Source organism: Vicia villosa, linkage group LG2, assembly GCF_029867415.1.
Source record: "Vicia villosa cultivar HV-30 ecotype Madison, WI linkage group LG2, Vvil1.0, whole genome shotgun sequence".
In the NCBI taxonomy this organism is placed as follows: domain Eukaryota; kingdom Viridiplantae; phylum Streptophyta; class Magnoliopsida; order Fabales; family Fabaceae; genus Vicia; species Vicia villosa.
Genome location: NC_081181.1, coordinates 112,469,316 through 112,487,815, shown reverse-complemented (window position 1 = coordinate 112,487,815; position 18,500 = coordinate 112,469,316). Strand labels below are relative to the sequence as shown.

Sequence of the window (18,500 nt, the reverse complement as noted above, 5' to 3'; positions counted from 1 at the left end):
TGTTGAAGTTGAAAAAGATAAAGTGATTGAAGTAGAAAAAAATGTTGAGGGTGACTTAGTTGAAAATGAGAGAGAGAAAAATTTAGTTGAGAAAGAAAATCTTGAGATAGAAGAGAAAAAGAAAAAGAGAGAAAAAGAGAAAGGAAAGAAAAAAGAAACTTCCATACCATTATAAAATCTACCTTATCCCCATGCTCCTTCAAAGAAAAATGATGCTAGGCATTTTGCTAGGTTCATGGATATTTTTAAAAGATTGCAAATAAGTGTTCCATTTTCCGAAGCCTTGGAGAAAATGCCAATGTATGCTACATTTATCGAAGATGTTATCACAAAGAATAGGAGATTTGAAAATCAAGAGATTGTAACTGTGAACTCGTGTTGTAGTGCAATAATTCAAAGAACTCTACCAAAGAAAGAAAGCGATCCGAGAAAAGTTACTCTATCGGTGACCATTGGAAGTGTCTATGTCGGTAAAGGGTTAATTGATTTGGGTTCTAGCATTAATTTGGTACCATTATCTCTTGTGAAAAGATTGGGAAATCTAGAGTTGAAATTTACAAGGATGACTTTGCAATTGGCCGACAAGTCCACCACTCATCCTATAGGGATTGCGGAAGATTTGTTAGTTAAAGTTGATAAGTTCTTTTTTCCGGTCGATTTTGTGGTGATTGATATGGAGGAAGATTTTGACACACCTCTAATACTTGGAAGACCTTTCATGAAGACCGCTCGGATGATGATCGATATCGATGACGGTCTAATAAAAGTGAGAGTTTTGGATGAAGAAGTGTGTTTTAATCTCTTTGAAGCAATGAAGCATAAAAATGATACAAGTGATTGCTTTCGAGTGGATGCGACCGATGAAGTAATTATGCAAGTGAAGAAACAAAGTCATGCATCTACTCCTCTAGAGAGAGCTCTCACAAATGCTCTTCAAATTCTAAATGAAGATTAAGAAAAAGAAGTGGAGGAATGCTTGAAGGAATTGGAAGCATTAGAAGAAAGTTCTCTTTTGGAAGAGGTGGTTGAAGAATTAAAGATGCCAATTGCAAAAGAAGAAAATAAACTTGAATTGAAAATGCTTCCTTCACACTTGAAGTATGTGTTCCTCGAGAAAAATGAAAACAAGTCGGTTATAATTAGCAAAGCCCTTTCTAAGGGTGGAGAATAAAAATTGCTTGCGGTCTTAGAAAAAAATCAAGAAGCTATGGGATGGACTCTTTTCGATCTCAAAGGAATTAGTCCCTCCTTTTGTATGCATAAGATTTTGATGGAAGATGACTTTAAACTGGTGGCTCAACCATAAAGAAGATTGAATCCGGTAATGAAAGAGGTGGTGAGAAAGGAAGTAGTGAAAATGTTAGAAGCCGGGATGATTTATCCAATCTCGGATAGTGCTTGGGTGAGCCTCGTTCATGTGGTGCCCAAGAAAGGTGGAATGACGGTTATCCGTAACGAAAAGAACGAGCTAATTCCTACTAGAACCGTGACGGGTTGGAGGATGTGTATCGATTATCGTAGGCTAAACCAAGCTACGAGGAAAGATCACTTTCCTTTGCCTTTTATGGATCAAATGCTCGAGAGGCTATCCGATCAACAATTCTATTGTTTCTTAGACGGGTATTTGGGATACAATCAAATAGTAGTCAATCCCGATGATCATGAGAAGATCGCTTTTACATGCCCCTTCGGTATTTTCGCATATCGGCGGATGCCTTTTGGGTTATGTAATGCACCGGCAACATTTCAACGATGTATGCAAGATATATTTTCCGACTTGATTGAGAAGTGAATCGAAGTGTTTATGGATGACTTCTCGGTTTTTGGTCCCTCTTTTGATCTATGTTTGAAAAATCTTGATACCGTGCTAAGTCGATGTGTAGAGTCGAATTTGGTTCTAAACTGGGAGAAGTGTAACTTTATGGTTACCGAAGGAATTGTGCTCGGCCACAAGGTTTCTTCAAGAGGCCTTGAGGTGGATAAAGCAAAAATTGAAGTGATAGAGAAGTTGCCTCATCCCTTGAATGTGAAAGGAATTCGAAGCTTTCTAGGACATGCCGGGTTTTATCGAAGATTTATCAAAGATTTCTCCAAAGTTGCAAAGCCCTTGAGTAATCTACTCAACAAAGGTACGGAATTTCTTTTCGATGAATCTTGTTTAAAAGCATTCCTAGAGCTTAAGGAAAATTTGGTCACCACACCCATAATCGTCGCTCCTAATTGGTCCCTTGATTTTGAACTCATGTGCGATGCGAGTGATTATGCGGTGGGTGCCGTGTTAGGACAAAGAAAGAACAAAACTTTTCATGCTATTCATTACGCGAGCAAAGTCTTAAATGAAGCGCAAGTCAATTACGCAACTATCGAAAAATAATTGCTCGCTATTGTGTTCGCATTGGAAAAATTTCGTTCTTATTTGATTGGTTCAAAAATTGTGTGTTATACTGACCATGCAGCTATCAAATACCTGCTCACAAAGCCGGACTCAAAACAAAGGCTAATTAGGTGGATTCTCTTGCTTCAAGAGTTTGATCTTTAGGTAAGAGACAAAAAAGGGTCCGAAAATGTGGTAGCTGATCATTTATCTCGGTTAGTGAATACCGAGGTAACACAATTTGAAAGAGAGGTGAAAGAAGAATTTCCGAATGAGAAACTGTTTATGGTCCAAGTTAGACCTTGGTTCGCGGACATGGCTAACCATAAAGCGACCGGGTGGATTCCCGAAGATCTAACTTGGAACCAAAAACAGAAGTTCTTATCCGATGCTAACTTTTACGTGTGGGATGAGCCTTATCTATTCAAGTTGAGTAGTGACAATCTCTCGAGGAGATGTGTTACAAGTGAAGAATCCCAAAGCATTTTGTGGCATTGTCACAATTCACCATATGGTGGCCACTATAATGGACTGCGTACGGCAACCAAAGCCCTTCAAGCGGGTTTTTGGTGGCCTACGTTGTTTAAAGACGCTTATCATCATGTGTCGAGTTGTGACAGTTGTCAGCGGAGTGGTGGAATTGGTCGACGAAAGGAAATGCCCCTACAAAGCTTCCTAGAGGTGGAAGTGTTTGATTGTTGGGGTATTGACTTTGTCGGGCCATTTCCATCATCTTTGTCTAATGAGTACATTTTGGTCGCGGTCGACTATGTGTCAAAGTGGGTGGAAGCGATTGCTTCACCTAAAGCCGATGGTAAAACCGTGATTAAGTTTTTGAAAAATAATATTTTTGCGCGTTTCGGTACGCCTCGTGTGTTGATAAGTGATGGTGGATCGCATTTTTGCAATGCTCCACTTGAAAAAGTGTTGGCGCAATATGGAGTCAAGCACAAGGTTGCTACTCCATACCATCCACAAACGAATGGTCAGACCGAGGTATCGAGTCGTGAGATTAAGAGAATTCTCGAGAAAACAGTTTCTAGCTCTAGAAAAGATTGGTCGCTTAAGCTTGATGAAGCATTGTGGGCCTATCGGACCGCTTTAAAATCCCCGATTGGTCTCACACCGTTTCAAATGGTGTACGGAAAAAGTTGCCACCTTCCAGTGGAATTAGAGCATAAAGCCTTTTGGGCTTTGAAACTGTTGAATTTTGATCCTAAGTCATGTGGTGAAAAGAGAAAAGTCCAACTCCATGAGTTGGATGAGTTGAGGTTGCATGCCTATCATTCTAACACGATTTACAAGGAAAAAGTCAATTTCTATCACGATAGTAAGATTCGATTGAAAGACTTTAAGGTCGGACAGCTTGTGCTTCTATTCAATTCCCAGTGGAAGCTTTTTCCGGGAAAGTTGAAATCTAAGTGATCCGGGCCATTTTTAGCCAAAGAGGTAAGGATATATGGTGCTATAGTGGTAGAGGATCCAAAAATGAAGAAAGAGTGGACGGTGAATGGTCAGAGGTTGAAGGTATATCGTGGAAGTGAATTTAATCGGGAAACAAGTGTTCTTGCTCTGGGTGATCCTTGATATCACCTTTGACCATCGAGCTGACCGACGTTAAACAAAGCGCTTATTGGGAGGCACCCCAATTTGTAAGTATTCAGCTTGTTTTTAGTTTTTTTTATCGTTTATGTTTTTTGCATTTTTGTCGAGCCAAAACAGGCCTACCGGTAAAGTTACATTTGCTGGTAGGAAGAAATTTTTTTCTGTGTTCTGTCACAGGCGCTTAGCGCGCTTTGAAGAAATTTCAGCCTTAAGTTCCAGTAACTTTCGCGCTTAGCGCGCTTCTCACCGCGCTTAGCGCGGTCTTGTTTTTAGAAAAAGAAATATTTTATTTTTTTTGGGGCCCATGTGCTGACCCGGCCCAATACGAGTTTGGGTGAGGGAAGTAGGGTTTTGAGGATATTTTGCCTCATTTCCCCCATTTTCTTCTCCTAAGCTTACTCTCCTCTTCACTCTTAGTCAAATTGTTTCCCTCCTCATTACTAAGCTATTTCTTCATCTTCATCATCTCAAAGGTAAAGTATCTTCATCTTCTTCATTGTTATTCCATTTATGTTATGCTTGCTTTTTAGGTTTAGATTTAGGAGTAGTAATTATGTGGTTAGGATTTGTTTTGTTTAAAACCTAAGTAATAGAATCTGTTTACTAGTGTCTTGCTGTATGTTGAAATCAATTTTGGTGGTGGTTAAGTATGGAAGAACCTCTGTTACGAAGGGGAATTTTTCTGCAATTCGCAGAGCCTGCTTAGCGCGGTATGCCTGCTTAGCGCGGTCTGGGAGTTTCAGAAAAATTCCCTCTTTATTTTTACTGTGCTTTGGTAGGAGGGTGATGATGTGATGCTTTTGGACTTAATTTGGCAGGATTAAATTTTTATTGTGCTCACATTTTGGTTTTGTGGTGCCTATTTCTTGATTATTTCAGATGGGACCAAAATTCTTAGGCTCTAAGAAGCGAAATACCGGAACCGAAGGTGGCAGCTCTTCTCAAGCACCTAGGGCTATTCCGTATAACCGTAACCGTTTTTTGGGACATGTCCAAGAGGAAAGGTACAAGAAATTAGAGGTTAGGACATGGTGGCCTGAGAGGATTGTAAGAATCAATCTTGAGGGAGGCTATAGGTGGTGTTATAACACCCTTGAGGAGTACGGTTGGCTTAAACTTTGTGAGCCTGCACCTAAGTTTCACTTGGAGATAGTTCGAGAATTTTATGCTAATTTCGTGCCAAGTGAGGAATTTCCTGTTGAAGGTGTTGCTTATGATTTCAAGACTTGGGTGCGTGGAAAGGAGATTGACTTCTCTTGTCAGGCTATCCATGAATTTTTAGGGACTCCTTTACCTTTTGTGGATGATGAGCTGTGTGGTTATCATGTGCAATTGGCACGAGGTAATTTTGATTTTGATCAACTTAAGGAGATTTTGTGCATGGAGGGGCATTCTTATGATCTTAACCCCTCGGGGCAGCCTCAGAAATTCTCTAGGAAGGTGTTGACTACTAGTGCTCGGATTCTCATGTCGGTGGTCCTCCATAACTTAAGACCCAGAAGTCACACTTCCTTTTTGCCTGCTGAGTCTGCTGCACTGGTTACTCGTATGATCGAGCGGGAGCCGATTGATATTACTCGCATTATTGCGAATTAGCTCAAGAGAGTTGCTTTGAGTGGTACTCACCATGGTGATCGTGCTCCCTGCAAGTTGATCTTTCCTGGTCTTATCATGAATTTGTGCAAGAAAGCTAGAGTGCAAATTCCTTCTGAGGGTCTTGTGTCAATTGATACCTTTATTGACGGTATTTTTATTGAGCGTTATTGTTTATCCAGGTTGACTGATGTTCCTGTTGCTGCTGCTCGCCCTGCTCGCCGCGTAGTGATCCTGATAGAGAGGAGAACTTGGCATTTCATATGGAGCATCAGAGAGCATTCATGTTTTTGCATGACTCTATGTCTCAGTTGAGATTGCAGATGATGGAGCCCAACGTGGCTCATCCTTGGAGTTCTCGCCAAGACTTGGTGGATTATGCTAGTTGGCCTGAGGTCAAGCCATTTCTTGAGGAGGGGTAGATGGAGATGGCGAGGGTGAGGGTGAGAATGAAAATCAGGATGATGATGATGATGAGTTTGATGTCGGTGGTTGATGATTATTATTATTAGTTTTATGTTTAGTATTAGTATGATTATGTTTATTTGACTTTGGTTTATTTATGTTAAGTTATGTTTTGTTCCATCCTTTTAAAGGATGAGGTATTTTGGATTTTAGGCAAATCTTTGCCTTTTGGATATTTTGGCACCTTTTTGGTGTTTGTTTTAATTTGTTAAGTTATAATTAAGTTTCTTTATTAGTTTAAGTTCTTTATATTTTTATAGATGCAAATGTGATTAATTTAAGTTTGTCCTAAGTGAATATCTTGAAGGAACTTCCTTGTTAAAAAAAAAGAGAAATAAAAGAGAATAGTCACAAACAAATAAGGAGGTGATGATATAATGTGAAAATTGTACAAGCAAGGTACACTTTTATCGCTTTCTTTAAGATACCATGATCTTGATGCTATTAATTTAACACATTAGATGTCAATATTTTCTTTTGCAAAAATAGTTCAATTATGAATCACTTTAGTGCATTAATTTAGTGTGAGGAGACTATCCGTTGTATATATATAATTGTGCGGGATACCAACAATGTGCGCTTAACTCGTTTTTATTATGTTTAATCTTGCATTTTTATTAAATTGTGTAAAGCATGGAAGTGATCAAGGCGTTTTGTTTCGCATTACGAGTATAACTTCTCTACCAAAAATAACCTACCCGGTGAGTGTGTGAGTATTTGCTAACCACTTAGAGCCGCTTTGCCAAGATTCAATCGGTATCATTTCCTTGTTTTCAATTGTTTATCATTGACCGACTTTTGATTTGAATCTTGATGACTTTCTTTTAACCTTGAATCGTTACCATGAAATATGGTTAGGATTGATTCCTTTTTTGCCTTAGAATAGGGAGCATTCTTAATTGTATGATGATGATATTCAAGTTGGGGAGAATATTTTTGTATGGTATGAAGAAGAAAATAATTGATTGCTCAAGAAAGAAAAATAAAAGAAAAGAAAAGAAAAAGAAAAGAAAAGAAAAGAAAAGCTAAGAGCTTTGTGAATAGCAAGTTTCTTTGAAATTAAAAGAATGACCTCTTGAGCAATAAAAAAAAAGTGTAATCGGTTGGTAAGGATGTGTGGATGTCATTTTGATTTGAATGCTCTCTTAGGAATTGTCACCTTCGTTTCAATTGCCGTGAGAAATGACATTTCCTTGTTAACCAAGCCAAGCATCAACCTTAAAGTCCTTTGTGATTCATGCTTTTACGCTTTTTATATAAATGTTGTGTAGATAAATGCATAATTAATTCTGGATTTGGGCGTCATTGTTGTGTGAGTGTTAGGATCCTCATTTTTGGTTCTCTTACTAGAGAAGTGTGTAGGTTGTGATTCGTTCTTGAACTTATTTTGTTTTAGGAAGTTATGACATAGAATTTGTTATTAGGACTAGCTTCTTAATCATGGTATTTTTGTGAGAGCGATAAGAATTGATCTTTACGTACTTTTCAAATTTGAACCATCCATTTGTGCTCATGTGACTATTTGTTCCTAAAAGTTATTGTTCCTTGAAGATTTTCATTGATTTTGTTTGAGGACAAACAAGGGTTTAAGTTGGGGAGAGTTGTTAGTTACCAAATTGTGTTAATATTTAGGGAAATTTTTGGTAACTTTCAAGTCTTTTTGTGCAAAGTATTAGTATTTCATTTTCATTTGGTATATATATATATATATATATATATATATTGTATATTTATTTTATTGTCGAATAGTTCTTATCTTTGCAATTTTTGTAGGAATTTATAGTTTTGCTAGATAGATGGAAGCTTGAACCATGGAAAATGAATAGAAGATATTTCAAGACCAAAAGCTAGAAATTCTGGAAAAAGGTACCGTGCTAAGCACGGTAGTAGCGCGCTAAGCGCGGTTTTGAAGAAAAGATGGAAGTTCTGGCAGAAACTTCCGCGCTAAGCCCGGTCTAGAGCCCGCTTAGCGCGGTTGGGCGGTTTGGCTATTTTGGGATAGCGCGCTTAGTCGGCTTCATGGCGCTAAGCGCGGTCTGTGAAATTCTGTTTTTCTATTTAAGGAATAGAACATAAAATGTGAGAGGTTACACCATTTTAAGAGCCATAGAACCCTAATTTCAGTATTGCAACATAGAATCGAAGAATCAAAGCATTGATCGTCGAGAAATCACCATTGATGCTTGCTATTCTTCCTTCCTTCCTTCTTGTGCAAGCTACCATGTCAATGGATAGCTAAAAACTTTTGGTGTCAAGACTTTGATGTAATCTTCCTTACTTTTTGTATGTTTTTCTTATGAATATTGTGTATGAACAAGTTATTAGTCAATATAGATGATCTAGTTTGTTTATTCTTGAATTTCTATGGTTTAAATGTTTGTGAAATACAATATTTCAATCTTGATCTAACTCTATCATCTATCAAACATTAAGTCTAGACATAGAATTAATGGTTGATAATCACTTTGTATCGGTTTATAAACGTTATTTGTATTGTTCAATCGGTTGAGAAATCGTTGGTTGAACAATAAGGTAAATCTTGCTATAACGTTGCGGAAACGAACGGTATAGACGAACGATACGTGAAGTATTGGTTGATAACGACTTCATACGCATGTTTGTAGGAAGACATACAATTTTAGGACAATTTTATCAAGTCTTGATACTTTTCTTTAAACTTAGAACTTTCCTAATTCTACTATTTGCTACTAAATTTGTGAGTGATCTTTTACCAAACCAAACCCAAAGTAACTTTAACTCAAGACAACATAAACTATAGAACGGCAGTGATATCGCACCAATCCCTGTGGAAACGATAAACTAAAAGTAATTCAATATACTTTCAACAAAATGGCGTCGCTGCCAGGGATTGTTGTTTAGATATTGCAAGCATTGCAATAGTTTGTTTTGTATTGAGTCTTATAATTAATCTCTTATTTATAAGTTCTTATTCCTTGTGTTTGTTAATTTGCATGGTTAGCTTTTCAAAATACAGTTTATGTGAGGAAGTGTACCTGCAGATCAACTCCTTTTTGATCCTGAGATTGAAAGGACTGCGCGTAGACAGAATAGAAAGACTCGTTGAAGGAGAAAACTAGCTAGGGAAAGAAGACAACAACAAGAAGCTTCTTCTTCTTCAACTCCGATTGAAAACTTAGTTGAAGGAGAGATGGCAGATGCTATCCCTAATGTTCCACCTCAAGGGCCTTGTGTTAATAGCCCTCGTTTGAATGCTCAATTTGCTCGTGATCAAAACTATGGAAGGAACTCCGAGATGAAAACGGGGTTACTTCAATCGTTATATCAAAATCCTTTTAAAGGTAAGAGGAAAGGCAGTGTTTATAAAATTAACTTTTCTGAATTGGCTGATCAGAAGATACTTTTCCTTCTATCAGTGAGTGATGAAAAGTGGCTATGGCACAGAAGGTTAGTTCATTCTAACTAGAGATTAATCTCTAAGCTCAACAAGCTAAAACTTGTTAAAAGTCTAAAAGAACTCAATTATCACACAGATGCTCTTTATGGAGCAAGCCAGGTAGGAAAAATCATTAAAACCTCTTTTAAATCTAAGAACATTATCTCTTGCTCCAGACCCTTAGAACTACTTCACATTGATCTATTTGGTCTTGTTAGTACTGCATCAATCAACGGGAAGAAATATGGATTAGTCATAGTTGATGACCGCAACAGGTGGACTTGGGTTAAATTCCTTAGATCCAAAGATGAGTCATATGATTTGTTCAGCATCTTCTGCATATAAGTACAAAATAAAATATATTCAAAGATTTTAAAAATCAAAAGTGATCATGGATGAGAATTTAAAAAATGAGCCATTTGAAAACTTTTGTGAAAAACTTGGAATTCTTCATGAGTTTTATTCTCCTATAACTCCATAGAAAAATAGATTTGTAGAGAGAAATAACATATCTTTACAAGAAATGGCTAGAACCATGATCCATAAAAATAATTTTCCGAAGCACTTGTGGACAGAAGATGTTAACACAACATGTTATGTTTTGAACAGAATCTATATTAGACCTATTCTAAACAAAACTTCGTATGAGGTCTTCAAAGGAAGAAATACAAGCATTTGTTATTTTCAACAGTTTGGATGTACCAGTTACATTACGAACAACAAAGTCTATGTAAAGAAACTTGATGCCAAAGCTTAAAAGGGTATCTTCTTAGGATACTCTGAATGCTCTAAGGTATACATAATGTATAACTCGGAAACCAAAATGGTGTTAGAGTCAATACACATAAAATATGATGACAAAGAGCCTAACAATCATATGCCATAGCTTGTTGAAAGTTTTACAGAGATTCAGGTATCTGAAGACTCCTCGGAAGCAGGTTTTTCAAAAGTTGCTCAACCTTCAACAGCTGGATGACTAGAAGCTGTTAATTTAAAAACCAACCTTGAGAAGTTGGTGGTCCAAAAGTAAATCCAACTTCTGAAGCTCATCCAAGCGTAGAAGCTTCTGAAGAAACTCATGATGGGTCTCAAGAAGAAACACAATCCAAGAACACCATCAAGTACAAGTCTTCACATCCAGAAGAGTTAAGAATTGATAATAAGGATAGTCCGAGGAAGATAAGATTTGTATTTAGAGAAGAACACTTGATGCTAGGACTTATCTCCATGATTAAACCTATTTCTATTGATGAAGCACTAACAAATGATGGATTGATTATGGGTATATAAGAAGAGCTGAATCAATTTCAAAGGAAAGATGTTTAGGATCTTCTACCCAAACCTCATCAGAAGAACATTATGTTAGAACATAGTTTGGTTCTACAACTTCGAAAGAGTTTTGATGATAACAAACACATAATTTTCAATAAGAACAAATATGCACTCTAATCGTATGGTTTAAATTGCAGAAGTTTTGAAGAATGGAAATGTGATTTCTCAGAAGCAGAAGGCTACATTGAGAGAAGCTTATAAGAAGAAGATGTTTTAGATAGTGATTTCTCAGAAGCAGAAGGCTGCATAGGAAGAAGATGTTCTAGGTAGTGATTTCTCATAAGCAGAAGGTTGCATTGAGAGAGGTTTACAAGAATAAGAAGATCTAGACGTTTATAGTAGTACAAGAACAAGAAGTTCTAAGAGATCGAAGGAAGTTTATAAGAACAAGATGTTCTGAAGCCAAATAAAGAAAAGTCATAAACTCTGATACTTAAAACGCTTCAAGCACCAACAAGTTGCAAAAGAATACTCTGATGATCAGAAGATCTAATGTTCAATCGTCAAATACAGAATCATCCCGTAACGGATGGAAATTAATTACAGCGGACATAATCTTCATTTTTGGAAATAGAATTAATCAGCACTTCATCAAGTTTCCAAAACTAGAATGTTTGCCTCTCAACGGATCAAAAAGTTCACGCTATATAAAGGAGACATCGTGAAGAAGAAAACAACTAACGCACGCACGCACGCACGAATTCAAGAGCTCAAAATTTTCATTATCATTATATTGTATTCATAATTTTATTGTGCTTAAATTTGTGTAAATATCACAGTTGTGATATAGCTTATTAGAAGCAATTCTTTAAACACAAAGTTGTAATCGTATAAGTATTCCTTAAGCAAACCGAGTTGTGGTTTGATCTTGATAAGACATTGACAATTATCTTTGTGAATTTGTAATCATTGTTTGATTAGTGGATTAAGACCTCGTAAGAGATAGGCGAAATCACCTTAGCAGGGTGGACTGGATTAGTTTGAGTTCAAACGAACCAGGATAACTAGACGTGTCATATTTTTAATTCGTTTAAAAACCCAATCCAACCCCCCTTATTGTGTTTTTTCGTTTGTTCAATTGGTATCATAGCGCCTGGTTTTGGGTGCATACACTTAACCGTGTCAGAAAAAGATCCTAAAAGAAAAACATTATGACGGAACCAGTTAAAAACAACAACAATTATAACTATGATGATAGAGATAAAACCAGTGGCAGGCCACCAATGTTCGATGGAGAGAACTTCGATTATTGGAACGACAGAATCAAGAGTTTCTTTCTAGTTCATGACGTTGATCTCTGGGATATGGTAACGGATGGTTACAAACATCCGGTAAGTGAAAGTGGTCAGAAGATCAAAAGAAAAAGCATGACCGATCAACATAAGAAAGAGTTTAAAAATCATCACAAGACCATAACTATACTTCTAAGTGTTATTTCATACATAGAGTATGAGAAGATCCCAAACAGAGAATCAGCTAAAAATATTTTTGACTCTCTGAGAATGACGCATGAAGGAAACACTCAAGTCAAAGAGACCAAAGCCCTTGCACTCATTGAGAAGTACGAAGCGTTCAAAGTGAAAGAAGATGAAACAATTGAGACTATGTTCTCAAGATTTCAAATTCTTGTTGCTGGATTGAAAGTTGTGGACAAAGGATACTCAATAGTTGATCATGTAAAGAAAATCATCAGAAGCCTACCCAAGAAATGGAGATCCATGGTCACAGCTTTGAAGCTTGCCAAGAATCTGAACGCTGTATCTCTTGAAGAACTTATCAATTCCTTAAGAAGTCACGAGATAGAACTCGAAGAAGATGAACCCCAGATGAAAGGTAAGTCTCTTGCTCTTAAATCTAAAAATAAATTTAAAACTAACGCTTTTTAGGAAGAAGAAGAAAGTTCTGGAGGTTCCTCATCAGAAGAAGACGAACTATCTCTTCTTTCTAGAAGGGTCCAACAACTCTGGAAGCACAGATAAAAGAAGTTCAGAAACTCTAGAAGATCAGAAGATCACTCTAGATCATCTTCTGGACACATGAAGTCTAGAAGTAAGGAAATTGTATGTTACGAATGCAAGGAACCTGGTCACTACAAAAGTGATTGTCCCAAACTTCAGAAGGAGAAACCAAAGAAGAGTTTTAAAGAAAAGAAGAGAATTCTTATGGCTACATGGGACGACTCAGAATCTTCTGGAGTAGAATCTGAATCAGAAGATGAACGTGCCAATATTGCCTTGATGGCCAGTATATCAAGTAATGCCAGTTCATCTGAATCAGACTCAGAAGAAGAAGAAGAATAGGTATTCTCTAACGTTTCTAGATCTCAATTAGAAGATAGCTTATCATAAATTCTTGAAAAATATCAGAAACTTCGAATTAAATACAAGAACCTGAAACACGGTCTGGTATCTGATTCAAAGGAATCTAGAGAACTAAAAGCAGAAAATTTTGAGTTAAAAGAAAATCTTTTCAAACTAAAAAGTGAAAACTCGGTTATTAAAAACGAGTTACAACAAACTCAGAAAGACTCTGACTCAAAAGTTTCAACTAGTTCTGATAGTGTCAAAAAACAATATGATCACAGTTTTTAAAATTTTTTAGCCAAAAGCATAGATTGAAGCAAGATGGCTTCAATGATATATGGAGTTAGTAGAAGTGCTATAAAAGGTATAGGATATGTGAAACCTAGAGGAGAAGAACCATATCAACCTAAACACGTTGACAATATGATCATAAAAATCACACCTATAAACTCTCACTTCACATATGGTCACACACATGATATTAAATATACTAGCAACTATTATCTTACAAATTCTAGTGAGAAATCAAAACTCAATCAGAATTTAGTAAAGTCTAAAAAACAAGGACCCAAAAAGATATGGGTACCTAAGGATTAAATAGTCTATGTTACAAATGTCCTTATCAGCAAAACTGAAACATCAATCATGGTACTTGGACTCTGGATGCTCTCGACACACGACGAGAAGAAAGCATATGTTCCAAAGTCTGGAACTTAAGGCTGGAGGTTACTTAGGTCTCAGAGGCATTCAGAAAGGAAAAAAACATTGGCTCTGGAACTATTGGCACTAAAGTCAGAACTTTTGAATTTGAATGCTCGGAAGTTCAAACAAACACAGAAAAAGACAAGATTCTGGAAAATGTAGGTAATCCAATCATAACAAGACATGCCTCGAGAAACTCTAATATATCTATTGTAAGCTAGTATTTTTGATCAAAATCTCGGTTGCCAATTTTTTTAAGAACATCTGGTAAATTATTCTTCATAAGTCAAAAGGTAAAGTATTTCAGTTTTTTTAAATGCTACTTAAATAATGCAGTTCTCTAAATCAACAGCTGTCAAACCTAAAACGACAGATCACCTTCTAAGGCTAAACACAGGTTCAGAATCTGAATGGATGAAACATTTGAGTTGATGCATTGAGGCGCGAGTCACATCAATAATTGTTTTCAAGAAGTTTTACGCCATCCCTCTATCAGAAAATCATTATTCCTTTTAATCATTACATTTAATTTCTTAATTGTCTTTAAACTTATGTTTTGTTTCCGTTGGCTAGATGTATATATATATATATATATATATATATATATATATATATATATATATATATATATATATATATATATATATATATATATATATATATATATATATATATATATATATATATACTCACCTCACTTCATTCTCACAATCCTTCTCGTCTCTCTCACTTTCTCTTGTCTCTGAAATATGTGTGTTCTTGCGTTCTTATCCTTCCTTTCTTCTTGCAAACCAAAAACCCCTTCTCAAAACCCTAAGTTTTGTGAACAATGACTTCCTCTTCTCAACAACAACAAACTCAAGATTCTACTTCTGAAATCAACTCTGAATAAAAGTACATCGAACCCACTAGAACTCTCCTCATTTTTATCGACTCTCTAGAGGTACTGTGTTAAATGATGGTATATTTTGAGAGCATGAAAGAAAATGGCTGCGACCTCACTCAAGATGTTGAGTTTTAAGACTGGGTAAAGTTCTTTGGTAGGCTAATTGGTCCAGTCTTTCCAAAACTGGTAAGAGAATTCTGGGTCCATGCAAGATCGGTGTTAATGAAGATCTTATTGGGAAACTCATAGGACAAGAACTCTGACCTATGAAGGATAGAAAAACACTTAGAAAGGGGGGGATTGAATAAGTGTGACTTAAAATCTTGAGCGATAAAAATAAAATGCACAATTATTTTTATCCTGGTTCGCTGTTAACGAAGCTACTCCAGTCCACCCCCGCAGAGATGATTTACCTCAACTGAGGATTTAATCCACTAATCGCACGGATTACAATGGTTTTCCACTTAGCCGCAACTAAGTCTTCCAGAGTCTTCTGATCACAACCTGATCACTCCAGGAACAACTGCTTAGTTCACTCCTAAGACTTTTCTAGAGTCTACTGATCAACACGATCACTCTAGGCTTAGTTCACTCCTAAGACTTTCTGCTCAGCCAACTGCCAAGACTTCCTGCTCAGCCAACTGCCAAGACTTCCTGCTCAGCTAACTGCTAAGACTTCCTGCTCAGCTAACTGCTAAGACTTCCTAGAGTATACTGATCAACTGATCACTCTAGTTCCTTACAACTTAATGTAATCAATTCAAGAGTTTACAAATGCTTCTAAAAAGCGATAATCACAACTGTGATATTTCTCTTACAATTTAAGCTTAATCTCACTAAGATATTACAACAGCAATGTAGTGAGCTTTGATGAAGATGAAGATTCTGAGTTTAGATTTGAACAGAGTTTCAGCAAGTTAATTTGAATTGTATTGGTGCGAAATCGTTAACCTTGCTTCTCATCAGAACTTCATATTTATAGGCGTTGAGAAGATGACCGTTGAATGCATTTAATGCTTTGCGTGTTCCGTACAGCTTTGCATTTAATGTTATACGCTTTTGTCAACTACCTCGAGCCTTGTTCACGCTGTGTCTACTGACGTAGCCTTTAGTAGCTTTAACGTTCCTTTTGTCAGTCAGCGTAGTCTGCCACGTGTACTTCCTTCTGATCTGATGTTTGTGAATACTACGTTTGAATATCATCAGAGTCAAACAGCTTGGTGCATAGCATCTTCTGATCTTCTGACCTTGAAGTGCTTCTGAGCGTGATACCATCTTCTGATCTTTAGTGCTTCTGATCTCATGTTCTTCTGATGCTTCCATAGACCCATGTTCTGGTTCTGCTTCGACCATCTTCTGATGTCTTGCCAGACCATGTTCTGATGTTGCATGCTGAACCATTTGAGATACATCTTCTGAGCGCTGAATTATGCGTACTCTTTATATATTTCCTGAAAGGGAAATTGCATTGGATTAGAGTACCATATTATCTTAAGCAAAATTCATATTATTGTTATCATCAGAACTAAGATAATTGATAAGAACAAATCTTGTTCTAACAATCTCCCCCTTTTTGATGATGACAAAAACATATATAAATGATATGAATTTGCGATCAGAAAGAGTAGACGGCAAAAGACAAATTACACAGCTATAGCATAAGCATATGAATATGTCTCCCCCTGAGATTAACAATCTCCCCCTGAGATAAATAATCTCCCCCTGAAATAAATACTCGAAGAACTTTAATAAAAGACTTCCCTGATTATTTCGGTAGAGACGATCATATGAGCTTCTGCCTTCAGAGAATTCATAGCTTCTGACTTCTGCTTCCATTGGACAGCTTCAGAACTTGAATTTCTTTGATCTTCAGAACATTCACAGCTTCTGATTTCTGCTTCCCTCGGATAGCTTCAGAACTTTGAATGTCTACCAACCTCACTTCATGCTAGATTTGTATCAGAACATTGTTGAATGTACCAGAGCATCATTTGAGCATCTCTACATCCTGAAATGTTACAGAACAAAAACTAAACGACAAAAGTCAGCATGAACGAGTTAGAACATAAAATGTATATTCAAATACATGATATGTATCAGAGCCAAATGTATCAGAGCATTTTAGGCTAAAAACATGTATCAGAGCAAATAATGTATCAGAGCCATAACATTATGTGTATCAGGGCAAATAGAATTTTGTCAGAACAGGATAGACAATGATATTCAAATTCTATTATCAGTGCTTCTGATTCATTCTTCTTTCTTGCTTCTGATCTCTGAAGCTTGACAGCACTCTTTCTTGCTTCAGAATAACACTTCTTATGGTTTTGCTTCTAGTGTTTGCTTCTGAAGATTCACTTCACTTCTTTGTACCTGCAAAACACTTAAACCATATAGAACTTGCAGTTCTTGTTAGTGAATGTGTGGGAGCCTTTACCCAGCAACTGATAGATTTAATCAAATCATTTATCATTTATCTTTCTCCCCCTTTTTGTCATAACATCAAAAAGAATATTTAAAAAGATTCAGATGTATAAAACGACAAAAGAAAACATTTACTGGAATGTAAAACACAAGGAAACTTTTTCATTGATAATCAAAAGATATTACAAAAGGTTCCTATGTTTAACAAGATGAAAAACATTCCTAGCAAATACAAAACAAGCAGAAGCAGCAAGGAAAAGAAAACTACAAAGTAGAATTTCCAAAGAGGAAATGACTACAAAAATTAAAAAATACAACAATCGGTCAAGAAACTCAACATAGAAGTTGAGTATATCTTCCCACAACTCAAGAAAGTCTTCTGTCTTTGGATGAAAGTTGATAACAACATCAAAGAAGGATCTGACTTGAGAGGTATTAGAAGAGCCATCCCGAGATGCACAGAGATCTGTCGCCTTTGAGTCATGGAGCTTCAACAGGCTTAGGGTGAACGCTAGGTTTTGAGAGAAGAAATGAAAAACGAGAGAGAGAGAGAAGAAAAACTTTAAGAGGAAAACAAAGAGATAGGAAACCGAAAACCATTTTGAAGAGTATTTAAAGGAAAAATAAGATGAAACGAATGATGAAAAGCATTTAATGTTACGTGACGTGAGGAGAGATAATAAAGACGAATGAGGTGACTAGCACAGTTACCTATGGTCGGCGTCCCTTCAACTGCACGCGCGCTTATCCATGAATAGTAACGACAGGTTTACCATCCCGAGATAAAGCGTAACAGCTGTTTTGCTTTAAAAGAGGTTCTGAATCAACTTAGACAATGAAACGTTAGTAATAACCGAATCATAATTTCTAAACGAATTCAATCAGAACTTCTGATTAAAAAAATGTTCCACATTCATTTCAGAAGATACTCATATATGAGAAATTCTCATCTTCTCATTCTGGGCATAAATCCATACTGATGTTCTTCAGAATGAACTTAAACCTATCTTCAGCCAGGGGTTTTGTAAAGATATCAGCCCATTGATGGTCTGTATCAACAAAGTTTAAAGATATCACACCCTTCTGAACATAGTCCCTTATGAAATGATGTTTTATCTCAATATGTTTAGCTTTAGAATGAAGAATAGGATTCTTAGATAAACATATAGCAGAAGTATTATCACAGAATATAGGAATGTTACTCTCAAATATCTGATAATCTTCTAACTGACTTTTCATCCAGAGCATCTGTGTACTACAACCAGCAGCTGCGACATATTCTGCTTCTGTGGTTGATAGAGCAATGGTTGCTTGCTTCTTGCTGTACCAGGAGATCAAATGACTTCCAAGAAATTGGCAACTTCCTGAAGTACTTTTTCTTTCAATTCTGTCTCCAGCATA

General features: G+C 36.5%; 1 protein-coding gene across 1 annotated transcript; it reads left to right on the top strand.

The window, feature by feature from the left end:
* The first annotated feature begins 235 nt into the window (after positions 1 to 235).
* LOC131649809 (uncharacterized) lies at positions 236 to 955 on the top strand. Its single transcript, XM_058919567.1, has one exon. The coding sequence runs from the start codon at positions 236 to 238 to the stop codon at positions 953 to 955; it is 720 nt and encodes a 239-aa protein (XP_058775550.1).
* The last annotated feature ends 17,545 nt before the right edge of the window (positions 956 to 18,500 follow it).